This window comes from Apis cerana, linkage group LG1, assembly GCF_029169275.1.
Source record: "Apis cerana isolate GH-2021 linkage group LG1, AcerK_1.0, whole genome shotgun sequence".
NCBI classification, from domain to species: Eukaryota; Metazoa; Arthropoda; class Insecta; order Hymenoptera; family Apidae; genus Apis; species Apis cerana.
In genome coordinates, this window is record NC_083852.1 from 13,952,372 (window position 1) to 13,968,628 (window position 16,257).

General features: G+C 40.7%; 1 protein-coding gene across 1 annotated transcript; it reads left to right on the plus strand.

Moving 5' to 3' along the window:
* Positions 1-7,577: 7,577 nt before the first annotated feature.
* LOC108003523 (homeobox protein SIX6) lies at positions 7,578-12,958 on the plus strand. The gene is made up of 5 exons (XM_017065800.3): positions 7,578-8,138; positions 8,212-8,636; positions 8,949-9,410; positions 11,431-11,756; positions 11,837-12,958. The coding sequence occupies exons 2-5, from the start codon at positions 8,290-8,292 to the stop codon at positions 12,010-12,012; spliced, it is 1,311 nt and encodes a 436-aa protein (XP_016921289.1). The 5' UTR covers positions 7,578-8,138; positions 8,212-8,289; the 3' UTR covers positions 12,013-12,958.
* The last annotated feature ends 3,299 nt before the right edge of the window (positions 12,959-16,257 follow it).

Genomic DNA, 16,257 nt, shown 5'->3' on the forward strand with positions numbered 1-16,257 from the left:
ATAATCTAATAGGGAAAAAAGATAACATAAAATGATATAATACAATAAAAAAATATAACGAACACAAAAATGTAAAAAGCCACGATGATTGTGTGAATGTTAAAATAAATTAATATAATTATATTGTATCCAACTTTATATTATTTGAACTTATATGAAATAATTCAAAATTGTTATACAATCCAGTACATGTTTTTCATATTTTTGGAGATACTAAAAATTTATATCGACGATTTTACTTTTATATTAATATATATTTATACACTTACGTTAAGATGTTACAAAAAATATTTTTTTTACATCTTCATTAAATTCATTTATTTAATTTCCTTTTGTTTCATGTGCAACTATTATATTTAATCGACATTGATTTATAAGTTCTTGCTAAAATACAATATTTCGTGGACACAGAATATCATTCGATCTTATGATACATGATAAATGTATGAGAAATATTTGAAATTTCTCATCTCGAAAATTTCGAAAATTGCGAAAAGATATCTCCCTTCGACACGATCTGTTAGACATAATTTGTACGTACATAAGTACTTACGTACACATACACGATAAACATACATATTGTAGGTAGGTGTAATAGCAGATGCGTGTTTGGGAAAGAAAGAGGGGATAGTGCGACATAATAATTTCAGGTGGTGGCCTGTGGAAAAGGGCGTGAAAAGTACAGTCAAGCAGGCTTATGGCCGATGCCGCGCGGAATCCCCCAGGGTTTGCGCAACCCGGCGTTATTCATTGTCGCAATGTCTATTGAAATCTCCACGACAATGGGTGGAGCAGGCCGATCGCATTGTCGTTCGCGTGCATCCGTGTCCCTCTACTGGTTGGCCGGCTAGACAGTCCAATCTTTCGAAAAGATCGTCGGTAACCGAGGATTACCTACGCCTCTTAATCTCGAATCTTCGAATGTCTTATAAAAGTACTCCCTGAGAGAGATAACGCGACAACGTGTAATGTCAATGACGCGAGATATTACGATACGAAATGGGTGGTTGCCGAAATAATTGTGCGTAATTGGCTGCGTTTGATGACAGATGGGATCCTGGCGGGGGTTCGAGATACGAACGGAATGAGGAAAGAGGAAAAAAGATAGGGATAGGAATAGATATAGAGATGGAGAGGGGATAGGGGATGGGGATGGTCTATAATTTATAAACTAGGGGCTGTTTTGGGGTAATTGCAGATAACGATGGGGCGGTCCGGATAACAAGCCGACATGGGAGTCACTGGACACCCTGCCACTCCAGCATCCACCGGTAACACCATAACCTTCGTTATACATATACGGCTATTCTCTCGTACTCTATATCGTTCGCATCGCTGTCCAACCATAAGTTACGTCATGCGTGACACCGCTCTACGAGGGTTCTCTTAATAAATCGTGGCTTCTCTACTTCTGTTTAATGAGATTACGTTCATTTTCGTCGCGATCGAAATCAAAGGAAACGTAATACAAGAAGAGAAAAAAGGACAGCCACGATCAAACATTTTCACTTTGATCATTAAGAAAGTTTATGTAATCGAAATTAAATCGTATTTTAAAGCGTGCTTCGCACTTATTGATGCGTAATACGTATTAGTCGACCGTTGCCTCTCCCAGCTAAGGATCCATTTAGTTCGCATAAAAGCTGCTTACCTGGCCGTGGTTTCGTGGTAGAATTGTAGCCATGACGAGCTAGTGGGTTTTCAGCGTTTATACTTTTACGTGAATGACGGTGCGATGAAAATTTACGTAAATTCGAGAAATTGGGACGGATCAAACTCCGATTTAATTCGTTATGCGGTCCATTTCTCGGACGTATGACGGGAATAAGAAAAGTGGGCAGACTTAGGATTCGACGTTGCGTCGTAAGAAGAATGATCACGATATAATCAAATGATAACTTTGGAGCGAGCAGCTTGTCCGAGATTGGCTCGCATTTTAATCGGTGGTATACATATATACGTGGACGGAGGGGAAGCGCTTCCTGGAGGCGCTATAAATACAACTCTCGGAGGTATGACGCGATAATTACTCAATTCCCACAGCGTAGCGAGTAGCTTGGTCAACTATATAGAAGATGATAAACCGATAAAGAAATGGCGCGGCCTTGAGATGTCTGCGCGGTCAGCATTAAGAATTATCGTAACGTGGCGTTATGTTTTCTTCTCTAACACTTCATCTTCTCCAAATAGTGTAGCGTATTACTTTCACGAGATAAAAACTCCATTGCGCTTTACATCGCCCTCTACGAAGAAATTAAATTTTCTTATCGTATAATAATGTCGAATCGCATATTGATATTGCCTGAAATAGAAATAGAACCACAAAAAAAAATTTAGAAGATTTATGAGTATCGTGCGCAAATTGTAAACACGAAACTTCTCTAATTAAATAAATCTTGATTGCGTTATGGACGATTTCATCGATTGTAAACTAATCCCTGACGAGAAAAAGGGAGACAATAACGCAAAGGGAGACACATACGCGCACAAAAGGAGGGTTAGCTATTACATTGCGCGTAACATTGTCTATCTAAAGCGTCGATGTAGAATATATTTGGAATACTTGAAGAGTTTATATTAGAAATCGAATTTACATTGATGAGACGAAACGAGATGTTGCTTTCTAACGCGAATTGAATCGCTTATATAACTTAATAAATAAACGATAATAAATAACACGATGGTCTTTTATTATTGCGAATTAGATATAATCTCAAAAATATATTGACATTCTGTATCGGGATGGATAACGTAATACGAAGCCAACGATACTACGATCAATGATACGATTTCGTCTTCTTTTATTGATCGAGATCGATGATTCTTTTTGTCTTCTTTCAAGTTAATTAATAAATAAGTAGTAATAAATTGTGCAGTGTAGTTTTTGATTGGGAAATTGTCAAACTGACGATTAACGTATTTGTTACACCGTTTACTAGAATATGAGAGAAAGTTTATCGGATTGAAAAATGAAGATAGAGATGGGTAGAGGGTAAAAGAAAGAGAGAAAATGAGAGAGGGGAAAGGTTAGAGAAAAAGACGGGAACGTGGCGTGAATGGAGGGAGTTCATAATAATATGGAAGGGCCAACAGGGTTTTCTGTATTCAGATGCTCTTTTCAAGAGTGAGAACCCTCCTCGACGCGCATTCAAGTGTCGCCGCTTTGTAATACCTCTTAATACCGCTGTCGTTATTAAGGATCCGGAACATATTGTCGACATAACAGTGGCAAATACCTCTATGGCGTCAAGCCTTTATTGTTGATGCGAGTGCGGGCACGGGCGCGTTGTCCACGACAGGAAGCGGAATGAGATGGGAATTTTTTGGAAAAAAATTTCGAATCGTCCGAATCGATACTCGGTATTCGAACATGGCGCGTATCGTATCAAGATTTCGCACAGTGGCAAACATTTGTTTGTTAAATAGAACGAATTTAATTTTGCTTCTGTCCTTTCTGGAAGCTTTTACTACGAATTTTTAAATATGTATGTGTGTATATATACACGTATAAAAATAGAAAAATAAAAAGAAACAAGTGTGAGAACGAGTTTGTAGGTCTTGGCAGATTTATGCCACTATGCAAAAGTCGTACTTTACCTGCAGATAAATCGTGCGAGTCAGCGAAAGACGATTCTAGCGAGAGACCTGCGTCCACCATTTTTTCCCACAAAACTCACCTGACACAAACCTCGCAGATAAGAGGAGGTCGAATGTGCGAGGTAGCGCATATTAGGAACGGTTTCTTCGATCAAGTAACAATACGTGCCAACGTCAAGCCAAAATACCAAATATGCGCTCAAGTATTATATACAAAGATAAATCGAACAGGACAAACGTTTTTTGCATTTTTAATTCCTTCTGTATTGATGCCGATAAATGAATGAAGCGATGAAATGAAAAAGGAACAATCTTTTTCTTTTCTTATGAAAAAAGTAGAGCGTGAAAAAAGCTGAAACGCAAAAGAGATAACACGATTTTTTGGAGCGTTTGAATGATGTCTCTTAGAAGTCCTTTTAATCCCACCCGACCGATCATTCCGTGTTACAGGCCCGCTCCTCGCGCAATGTGTTTAGCCGATGCCCGTTACAATAGGGACGATGACAGTCCACCGTTTCGACTACCCTCAAATCACTGAGCGCGCCTAACTAACCGTGTAATCGGCAATTTTAGCCTATTAGGACATCCTACGGTCTCTATGCATTCCCTCCGTAAATTACGTTGGATGCGATTCCATATCTCCATGCTGGCAGCAAATAGCAATTAACAGATCTGTAAAATCGAACCTTTTATCGGATAAACAATTGGAAGATTAAACCGTTCGTGGTATCGAGTAGAAATTCAATCGGATCGACGTTTGCCAAACATCTGCTTTCATTTTCGAGAAGTTCAAGACGATATCGAAGTTGCAAACAGATAGACGCGACGAAGAGGAAGACGTTCGATTTTTGTCGTCGAATCTGGAACGCGAACCCACTGACACGGAACCAGGGCATAAAGTGGCCAGTGACACATAAAGGGCATATTTTCTAGCATTAGAAAGGTCTCGGCTACCTGTGTTCACGCCTGTTCGCGTCCGCCCAAAGAATCTCCTGCACCGATCTCTCTACCCCGAGCCGTTAATGGGAAAATAACCGACGGATTACGTCGCTTAATCCTCTCGCTAACGCGATATTTCATTGTCCCGCGAAACGAGAATAATCTCGCGTTTTTCTTTCTCTCTTTCCATTGCTCTCGAATCTTTGTGATCTCTGTGAGACCGATCGTGAAAACGTCCCTCGAAATTGATGAAAATATTCGACGAGATGGAAAGCGAAGTGACGGAGAGGAAGAGAAATTTAGAATAAATCGAGCTCATAGCTCACCTGCTTGTACCGAGAACGTACGAATAGTTTCTAAAAATAAATTCGGTCGACCGATCGTCGACGATTCTAGTCGTCTCGCGTATATGTAATGCACGAGCGCGCAAAGATAGTCGCTATCTCGACGAGCCGGTGTCCGATGTCGGCCACCAACGCGACCGCCGCGTCGTGTCGGAACTTTCGATCCCCGCGTGCCGAACGCACCGCTTATTGTTCGCCGATATTAATTTTAGAGATATATAAACGCACCTATCCACACGACTAGCGAGCTGCGTGTTTGCATAGAAGAAATACGAGGTGCGTCAAAGGCGTTCTTTCGTTTATCGTTGGACGGGCTTTATTTTATTGCGAAATTTAAACCGTGCTTCGGTTTCGATCGTCGGACAATTAATGATTTTTAAATATACGTTTCGATGAAAGTCCCCCCCTTTCGGGGGACGTCTCTTCTTCCATCCAGAGTTAAGCACGCGCCACTCACGAAAGTGTTGGCGCAAAGCTCTCTGTGCGCTTTGTTCCGTAGCCTTGTTTTAGGTGAAACCGTAGATACTTGACGTCGTCGTCGACGTCCTTCTCGTCGTGGACAAAACGACGTCGAGCCGTACCGGTGTGAAACGCGGAGTTCGAATCTACGAGAGAGATTTAGTCCGGTTTAATTTATCTGGATTTACACCGGTGAAGATGCCAACGGCTCGCTTTCCGTCGCGTTTCAAGGGGCTGAACGAGGACAAATGGAGGATCGTCGCGAGTCGATTTTGCACAGAGCCATTTTGGAATGCAATTAAACGCGGTACAACGAAATACGATGCTGGTGCTGCTACCGTTGACGGTGCTCCGCTTCGTTCCGTTACGTTCCGCTTTGCTTCGCTCCCTTCGTTTTCTCCCTTCTCCTCCACTTCTCATCGTTTGCCCCCGATTGTCGTCTCCTACTCATCGAACGCTAGGAACACCTCCGTTTTATCCAGTTTATACGAACTTCTTCTTCGCTCGGCCCAATTATTATTCTTCCTATTCAATTCGGAACGAGATTTCACCTCGCCAGAATTTATTCATTAGACGAGCTTTCGAAACATTATCCAATCCCGGAACGAACACGAGAACGCATAAACGAGCCAGTTGATAATTCACGAAAGAGATGGTGCACGGGAAGAAATTGAAGAACGCTCGATACAATTATGATCCAGGAATCGTTTCGAAAAGAAAGCATTCCCTACGAAAACTGCGCCAAAGGATACAAAGAAGATACTCGGAGGATAAAGGTGAGAGAGGAAGAGAAAGAGGAAAAGAGAGAGAGAGAGAGAGAGACAGAGAGGGAGAAAGAGAAACGGAGAGGGGGAGGGGGAGAGCGAGCGAGCGAGCGAGCGAGCGAGCCAGAGAGAGAGAGAGAGAGAAAGAGATAGAGAGGGGTGGGAAAATGGCGGCTCGGAGGACATCCGACACCAAATCGAAGGAGACGCCATCGCAAAGCGCGGCACCGCCCCTCTATCATCGGTTCTTGCCTCACCGAGTGTCATCGGTCCGTCTAACGCGCGCTATCCGAATTGGAACGAGTTTTCCCACGAAAGGCGAGAGAAAAGTCGGCGCGACTCGACGCGTTTGGGAATTCTTTTATGCCGAGATTATCCGCATCGCCGTCGATCCGAGTCGATCTGGCCCGTCGTAACATTTCCGTTTGTCTCGGTCGTTTGACTTCGGATCCCTCGATGGAAACTCGTCAAAGTCGCGCGGCTGCGATCCATCTTGGCGTCTGTGATCGGCAATTAGTCGGGAAAGGCGGAGCGAATTCAAAGGATTGGCAAGGCGTGGCTGGCATCGAGATTTTTCGTGGCTGTTAAAAGACACGTTCGTTTGTCTCCGACAGAAGATCGGCTCTCATTGATCTACGTAACGCCGGTGGTCTGTCAAGCTCGATGCTATTTCCATCCGACTTCCTGCCGACGGACAAGACAAGATCCTGTCGCTCCGTCCTCTCCTGCCAGTCTCTCTCTCTCTCTCTTTCTCTCTATCACTCATATCCTATCCTATGTATGGATCTTCTCTCGTCCACGATCTTTAATCTCAACACAACGCGAATCGTTCGTTCGGAAAAGGAAAACGACGAATCGCGCATTGATATTCGCGGATAGATTTTCATTGGTAAAATTACGCATGTTCCAAACGGAAAGAGAAGGAAGCATGGTTGTCGTAAGTAAAACTCGCGATAAATAAAAAGATGGACGAGAGGGGGAGAATCGTTGCAGGTGTTGTGAAATTAATCGAACGCGAGGCGTGATAGCACCACGTAGAATCACAACATGGTGTACGGTAACGTTGTCGCGTTCCGTTTCCGGTGTTTGTTGCTTCGCTCCTATACTCTCAGACGTGGGCCGCGAACTCATTCAACCGTATGTGCTCGCGCACTTGTCCGCGACTTTCCACGATTTCGGCATATTTTCCCCTCCCCCTTTCTTTAGAAATCGAGACGAAGGAAGAATCGCGAGATCGAGGCCGATACGAAATTATTATATTGGAATTTTGAAAATCGGGGGACAGGTCGGAACGATCGTTCTTAGGTGAGGAAAGACCGGCAAGAGGAAGCCGGTAGGTCTCCGTGGACACCGAATGGGGTGGCTTTCGACGGGGGGTAGAAGTTTGCACCGCCCCCGTGCCGCTCCAATGGGACGAGCTCGCGCGCTCCCCGTCGACCAATGGCGAGGAGCGAGCGCGTCGTATCGTGCCGTGTTGCGCTCCACTCCTCGGCGTACGAGCGCGTTACGAAAAACGAAAAAGAAGCTTGAGCGGAAGATGATGAGGGAGAGAGAAAGAGAGAGGGCACCCGCCGACAACCTCCTCCACCAACTGCATCGGCACCGACATCGGCGCGGAGTGATCGGCAGTGCCATTGGCACCACTACAATCGTCGTTCGCGTTACCACAGTAGCAGCAGAACCGTGTTACCGCGCTCGACACGCGATCGACGCGATACTTTTTTACGATAAATCATTTCGCCCCGAAAAGATTCGCGTACTGGTTGGATTCTGTGAGAAGTGTGTTTCGAGAGGTGATAACGGTGTATAGAATTGTTGTATCCGTATGTGATAAATGTCGCGGGGCTGGAAGGGAGCCGTTTCCAGACTCGATGGAACTACGTTGCAGCGGAGAGATTGATGTGCATCGGCGGTAAGGATTTATGAATGAAGATACCGAATGGCGGGGACGTGAATGAAACACGGTCGATCGAATAAGCGTCGATCGTTCGAGCAACGGATGCTTATTTTTCCGTCAAGTTACATCAAACCGAAGGTACGCGTCGTACGACGTTCGAATCGCGTTTATTCCTCCGATCGATAACGCGAGTCCGCGATCGTGGTTGCAGGCGAAGCGCTCGGACGTCGCAACGGAGAAATGAGCCTCGTGTGACCGGCGAGAAGCTGAAAAATAATCGACAACGAGAATGCCCGATAGTTCGGATCAACTGTCGTCGCCGAACAGCGAATGCAACAGCCAGATAGGTGTTATGCACCGAAACACGTCCACCGGACAATTTGACGATTCGTCGATGCCCGGACTCGCGTTGACGCATCAGACGCATTCGCAAAATCTAACGTCCGCCTCGAACGGTGGTGGTAGTCTTCAGTATCCTCAAGAGTTGACCACTTGTAGTTCCGCGAATACGTCCACCAATATAGGAAACATCGGTGGACTTTCTCTGGGAATTACGGCCAGTAACTATACACCGGACCAGATATCTTGTATGTGCAAGGCGTTATCGCAGAGGCAGGATATTGAGAAGCTCACGAGGTAAAGATCGCTCCTTCCTTCTTCTTTGTTTTATTTTTTTCTTTCTTTTTCTTCGACTCGTCCGAGGGTTCGCGAACGTCGACCGGCGCCCATCGAAATCTCTCTTCTTATCGCCGGAGAGGACAAGGAATCCGCGTTTCACGCTTCCTTATCTCTCGATAAACTAATTAGTTCTTAAAATTTAACCCCTCCCCCCCTCCTCCCTCTCTTCTTCTACTCTCCACGTGATCCTCGATCTCAACGTCGATCGAATCGTGGAGGAAATAACGGTTGAACGGTTGAATCTAAAAGGAACGCACGTTTCGATGATAGGCTCCTATGGTCGTTGCCGCCTGGCGAGTTGTTCCGCCGCGACGAGAACGTGCTGATAGCAAGAGCCACGGTGGCTTTTCATCGGGGCGCTTACCACGAGCTCTACTCGATCTTGGAGAGCCATCCGTTCTCTTCGGATCGGCACCCGGAACTGCAGCAGATGTGGTACAAGTCGCATTATCGCGAGGCGGAAAAGATCCGCGGACGTCCACTTGGCCCGGTTGACAAATATCGGCTGAGGAAGAAGTATCCATTGCCAAAGACGATCTGGGACGGCGAGGAGGTGGTGTACTGCTTCAAGGAACGTTCGAGAAACGCGTTGAAACAATGCTACATGAGGACCAAGTATCCGCTCTCCGAAGAGAAGAAGAATTTGGCGAAGGAGACCGGCCTGACCTTGACCCAGGTGGCTAACTGGTTCAAAAATCGACGGCAGAGGGATCGCACGCCGCAAACGAGAACGTAAGTTTTTTCGCGCGTCTTTCTTTCGCGCGTCTTAAAAATTCTCCACCTCCCCCCCTCCCCCCTCCCCTCCCCCAAGAGGATGGGCTCCCGACCGGGACGCGAAACCATTCCGCGACCAACTTTCCTGCATGGAGGGCACGTGTGTCAACGGGGGGTCCTCGACTTTTCCACCGAGCAACAAGTGTTTCGACATGTGTACAGGGTCGTGCGTTTTTCTTCGAGGGGCACACGCTGACCGACCATTTCGAACGCGGTAAATCATTCCCCGAACGAGCCCTGACCGAGATCATCGGGCTATGCGCGAGTTTCTTCTTTTCGAGGAAAACCACTATTATCCGAAACTGCTCTCTCTCTCTCTCTCTCTCTTTGTTTCCTTCTCTCCTTCCCTCCCTCTCTCTCTCTATCCTCGCGGTATTCCATTTATCCATCTTTTTTCTAAAAAACACGCGCATATATATATATATATATATATATATACATATTTATATATGTGAACGTTTATTAAATTTTTGTATACGTTTATTCGTTACGACGCTCGCTAAGCCTGGAAATTACTTATTATAAGCGAAAAATACAGAGTAAATATCGCGAGGATTGTTCGATTTTCCACTTTTTCCTCTCAATGAAAATTCGTTCTCGGAAAATTTATACGGATTATCGCGCGGCCGTTCGTTCTGATCGCTGGAATTTCGTCGCTGCGTAGGCAAGTCGCGCGCGCGTGTAAAATGGATAAGCGAAATGGGAGAAAGAGAGACGTATGTTGTTATGGCTTCGATGTGGTCTCGGTCACGGTCTGCCTTGGCTCGGAGGTTTGCGACGATTTTGCTCGGCGCACTATGTATGTACGTATATGTATCGCGTTCCCTTTTCTTTTTTTCGCTTCCTCGCAAGCGTTTGCTTTTCGCCGAAAGTTGCGGGTCGTTTCGGAAAAATTATCGCGAAGGTGCTTCGTTCGAGCTTTCTCCCAGTTCCGCCCCTAACGTGTCCCACTCCCTCGGCGAAAACCTCTACGAAAAGGAAATGCGACGCCCTATTACCGTTTTATGACGCAGCTTCGGTTACGTCTCCCGTTTCACCATTGAGCTGTTCGCACTACCAATAGTTTACTACATAAAGGCCACGACCAACCCTCCACCGCTGCTTCCATCAACTTCGAGCGCGTTCTGCTTCGCAGACACTGCTTTTTTCCTGTCCTTCTGCGCTCGCTGAGCTTCGAATCAAAATGGAAACCACCGGTGAATTCACGAGGTAGTTGTTCGAAAAAGGAATCGGGCCGAGTCGGTTCTGGCTTGGAGAGTTTAGACCTTGGAGCGCGACCATAAAAATCCGCGCGGTCGTCAACGGAGAGGTATAGAAACGAAGTGGCAGAAACGAAGCGTAGTCGGGGGCGGAGCTGCTTGCATACGGACCACCGTGCGTGCACGTGCGTGTTGTGAACATTAACGTTAATACTAATGCTAACGCGAACGCGTATATGTATAGGGAAAGATCAGGGTAGAGAAGTCGGAGGTCGGAGGAAACAGTTCGCGCGTGCAAATGGCTATGGAACAATGCGTCGCGAACGAGCTACCTTTTCTCCTTTTCTTATTCCCTCTCTCTCTCTCTGTCCTCCACCTTTTTCGAGCGTGTTGAAAAAATTCTCGGAACGAATGAGCCGCGTGCACGCGCGTCTATGCCTGTGAACCCTCAATCGCCCGATCCTTCCTGGGCCAAGGGTCACAGGTTTTTTCGGATTTCGGGTAAGACAATGAAGGACCTCGCATGTGCTTCCCTCCAACCTCTCTCTTTCAACCTTTCCTTCGATTTTTCATCCCTGTCCACTCTCTTTACGAGATTGACAGAGATTTATGACGGTGTACGGTCAATTTCTCTCTCAGCGGCGTCTTTCTCTCCTACGTATCGGCTACATGCCACGCGTGTGCCTCCCAGATAGAAAAATAATTCCCTTTCCTAATATGATAACTCTGTACGCGAATACTTTCTCGATCGCTCCTTTACTTCATCTTCCTCGTTTCAGAGACATGCTACCGTTAAACTGCCAGAATAATGCGAGCAACGTGATCACCGGCTCGGTTACCAACGGAGAGAGCATTCAATCTTTGCAGAGCATCGATTCCAACGGCACGAATCTCGCAATGTCACCGCTCTCGACGATGAGCATGTCACCGGTTGCCGTGAATCCGTGCAGCCCGATGGGTATGAGTCCGATGGCTTCTCGTCATCCAAGATACGCGACACCCGTAGCCCCATCCTCCGTGCACACCACGCATCCCCACAGCGGCAGTCTTAGCCCTATGAACGATGTTAAAGCTTTGTGCTACGGGCGCGGGGTTTGCGAGACCGGTAAGTCATTTTATTTATCCTACTCTTATTTATTTATTTCTCCCTCGGATCCCCTTCATTTTAATCTTATTTCCTTTCAGGTAAAGACACGGATCAAACTTCCGTCTATTATTCCACTCATTCGAGCATGCATCATCAGTATTACCAACAAACGCATCATCAGATGATGTCCACTGCTCATCATTATCAACATCATCAACAGAGTATGCCTACCGGATATGAAATTGCGCTTCCGCCTCCTCAACACTCGACGTGACCAACCGATTACGAGACCGATGCGGTTCATCCAGTTCAAACGGAAGATGTATTTTCGCGTGTTCATGCGTTTGCTTGACTTGCAGTATTCGACCGGTGTTGCGTCTCCGATCTAAACAATTTATCTTATCATTATCGATTCATTGTGTTTTTCACGCAACGTTCCTTTCTGATTTTTTTCCATGTATATGTATATATATTTTATATATATATATATATATACACACACACGTTACTTGTTCGCTTTTGCGAAATCGCAAAAAAAGAGATTAAACGTTTGCGCGACGACAACCATCGATCGTACGTTTTCTAGCCAATGGAGGAACAAGATTGTTCATAAAAGATCTGGGAGGAGCCTATCCTTGAAGGAGAGAACTGGTTTAACACGCGTACTCTTTGCAAAGGTGTTCGCAATGGAGTCGTCAGCTGCTCTCTCTTTCTTCTATAAGCTACTAAGAAACGATCGCATAAAGAAATGAATGTCACAAATTGATATCTTATGAACCATTATTTTTTTTTTTTCGCATAGATTTTGTTCGAATGAAATTTTTTTTCTATTCTTGAACGAAAACGATCAGCTTGCAATAGAATTTGCAATACTCAATTATCTTTTCTTTTTTTCTAATTCATTCGAAAACAATTGATTGATGGATTTATTCTTTCACTTAGCCTTTTCGAATGTTTGGATATGAAAAATAAATTATTTCTTCGTATTCGTTTCAAGTATGCGCGTAGTTGTGGATGAACGTATGTATGTAAGTATGCATGTATGTATATATGTATGTACGTATGTATGTATGTATGTATGTATGTATGTATGTATGTATATATGTATATATATATGTAGAGGTTTATATATATATATATGTATATATGTATATACATACATATAAGTATCATAATGTTAAATTTCTGGTGTAAAATATATTTTTGACTGTAGAATTGAACATATGAATAAGTAAAGTATACTGTTGATAACCTGATCTCGCATTTTCAAACATAACGAACGATCTCTTGCAAACGATTCCTGCTTTGATGATTATTGTACAATTATATATGCGAGATGCGTATTTAGATAAAAGTAAATCATATTTCGGTTCTTGTTACGTCAAATTTTCGTATTTCTCTCCTCACGTTGTTTGCGTTTCCTGCTTGTATTTCATCAATAATTGATATATTAGTTTAGTTCTCGAACACATAAACATGGAGATATGATTAATCCTTACGAAGTATCATTAATTCGAATGATAGATCAAAGCGGGTTTAAATTTTAGCAATTGTTATCATCGAGAAAAATAACTTTTTACCATCTTATCGTTAGTAAGCTAAATTATCGATCATAGGTAATGCACCGTTTGTGTCCTCTTTTACCCTGCGAAACTAAATTCGTACTACATATATGTTTTCCCGCCATTTTGTTTCTTACGTGTTTCAATAATATTCTTCATAAATTTGAAGATTCACGTCAAAGATGTACGAATATACGAACAATGAAATTGTTCGAAATAATGTAAAAATATATATTTACATTTTTAAAAAATGATTGAATAATTGATGGAAAAGAAAAAGCAAAAAAAATTCAAATTGAACGGAAGTTTCATCCATGCTTCATCATTTAGCGTTAAAACGATGTCAAATACATGTTTAGATAATATATTGATTACAATACATATGATACAACGTATAAAACATTCGACATTATTCGATTTATGCTTTGCTTGGTGTCAAAAACGTATCAAAACAAAAGATGCACTTGTCTCGAAATCTTACCGCTTTGTAGTCGTAAGATGATCGAATGAGTAGTAAAGTGGAATAAATCATCTGTTAATATCGAATAACGCAAACACGAGTGCAATAGGAGACGCCATTGATCGATTTTGAAATCGATGAAGCGACGATTGAGTGCAATCAAAGATAACGATAATTAACTTCAATGATGTAGAAAAAGTATGGTTCGAGAACTTACGATTTGTTACTATGATCATATCATTAAAAGAGAAAGATAAAAACTATTAGAGAATGAACAAAATATAATATAAATCAAAATGGAAAACGTGTAAAATGACATTTACTTAGTTGCGCGCCACTTACAAACTGATGATAAGAGATACCTTCTTAATTATCACTGATACACATCACCGCCATCTACAGAGAATTTTGAATATTTTAAATATTGCGTTTATATATATATGCATATATATCGCGTTTATCATTTAATTTTAAATTTTAATTCGCGATTATTCAAATTTAAATTTAAATTTGAAATTTAATGACATTTGTTTGTAACAAAAATGAACTGAAAATTATACATGAATGAATATGATTAATGAAAGATATGTCTTTTCAATACATAGATGTCGCAAGATTATTCAGTTTTATATCGATGAATTAACGAATAGGGATAATGAATGAGATGCGGAATAGGCTTATCGATCAACGCATTTATATTCCACGTCTTTGGAAAGCTTTGGAAGACTATGAGTTATAAAATGTGGATGTGACATTTTTATTGAAATTTGATTCCATATATTCTGAAATATCGACTTTCAAAAAAAAATCTATATTTCTCACGTCTTCTGTTATGGCCAGCTTAGGAATTAACTACAGTTTATATATATAGTAAGTATTTACTTATATATTTATGTGGGCAATAGCTGTGAAAAGATGATATGTAGATCGTTAAAAAATAACAAATTGTGTACTTGATAATTGTTTTGGTTATGGAGATAGATAATGATAATACTATCGTAGTTTTAGTTTGTTACGATTTACAAGTTTTTATTACGATTTATATCTAATTTTCACTGTACACTAATTCTGTAATTACTAAAAGTTTTTTAAAAATTTTCACATAAAAATTATTTTATTTGATAAAAAAAACTAAATAGAATTTTAAATTTTATATATATAATTTCAAATTTTACATATAATTCTTATTTTTAGATATATCATGTATATCATGTATATATATATATGCTGTGTCATGTACATATTTACTTAAATATGTATATTTAAATATATACTTATCTATTATCTATTTCAAATAGTAGAATATTGATAGAGTTAGGATACAGAATGCACGTAACATCTAATGCATTTTCTGTCCCATATCTCGAGCATTTCATAACACCGCTTTTATTATTTTCGAATCATTCTCAACATTAATGCATATGATAATGATTGGAATTGAACTTCAATTTATAAAAAATATATTTCACAACAAAGCTGTAAGATACTTATTACCATTTTTATGAATATTATGATTTATTTTCATTTTTTTATACATTTATCAATATGTAAGTACAGTTCTTTAGTAAATACATCTACTTGTAATAATTGTGGAAATTGTAAAAGTTAATTGAAAATTATTTAGAATTATATATTCTTTAAGAAGAACCAGTGTGGCAAAATTGAAGACAAGTAACAGTTTTAGTAAAATAAATAACAATAATTCATAAAAAATAAATTTCATTTTTTTATTAATAGTGTGCAGTCTTTTTTCTTAATTACTTTAATTATTCTTTTTATATTATAATAATTTATATAAATTTTTATTAACTTTTTAATTTAATGCTTTCCATTTTTTTTAAATATAATTTTTTCTTTTATATCACCAAATTGTTCGACATTTAAATAAATATCTTGAACAAACATTCTCTAACAATTTTCAATAATATTGAGATATAGAGATCATACAATTTATAATAAAATTTTACTTTTATTTGCTCTGCCAAAGAATTTGTAATATAACTTCACAATATATATATTTAAATTTTTATATTAAACTTTGTTGGAATCATCCAATGAAAATGTTTAGTCAATTGATCATATTATAACTTGCTTTTTATTTTTTGATAAATTGAATAAATTTGATATTATTTTTATTACAAATATTGCTTCCTATTTCCGTCCATTTATCTTTTTTGTTTCATAAGTTCTTTTTTTTGTAATGATAAAATTAACAATTTGATCTATCTATTAATTATCTAAATTAAAGCATATTTTATCGAAAAATATTACTTTTTTACTGTTTATTCTCTTCTCTGTTCTTCAGTTGTAAGTTTATTTTATCAATTTATTAAAATTTATTTTTTTATTCTTCCATTTATATTTTTGCATTTTATTGTTGCAAAGTATATTAAATGAAAAAAAATTTTTTATTTCAACACGTTATAATTCAAATATACTGCGAAGCATATTACAAATTTTCTAAAAGTAAATAAAATTAAAGTTTTATCATGATTTG

Coding starts and splice junctions, on each gene's coding strand:
- LOC108003523 (XM_017065800.3), top strand. CDS start 8,290: ATGCCCGATAGTTCGGATCAACTGTCGTCGCCGAACAGCGAATGCAAC. Junction 9,411..11,430: donor CGCACGCCGCAAACGAGAAC/GTAAGTTTTTTC, acceptor TCCTCGTTTCAG/AGACATGCTACCGTTAAACT. Junction 11,757..11,836: donor GCGCGGGGTTTGCGAGACCG/GTAAGTCATTTT, acceptor ATTTCCTTTCAG/GTAAAGACACGGATCAAACT.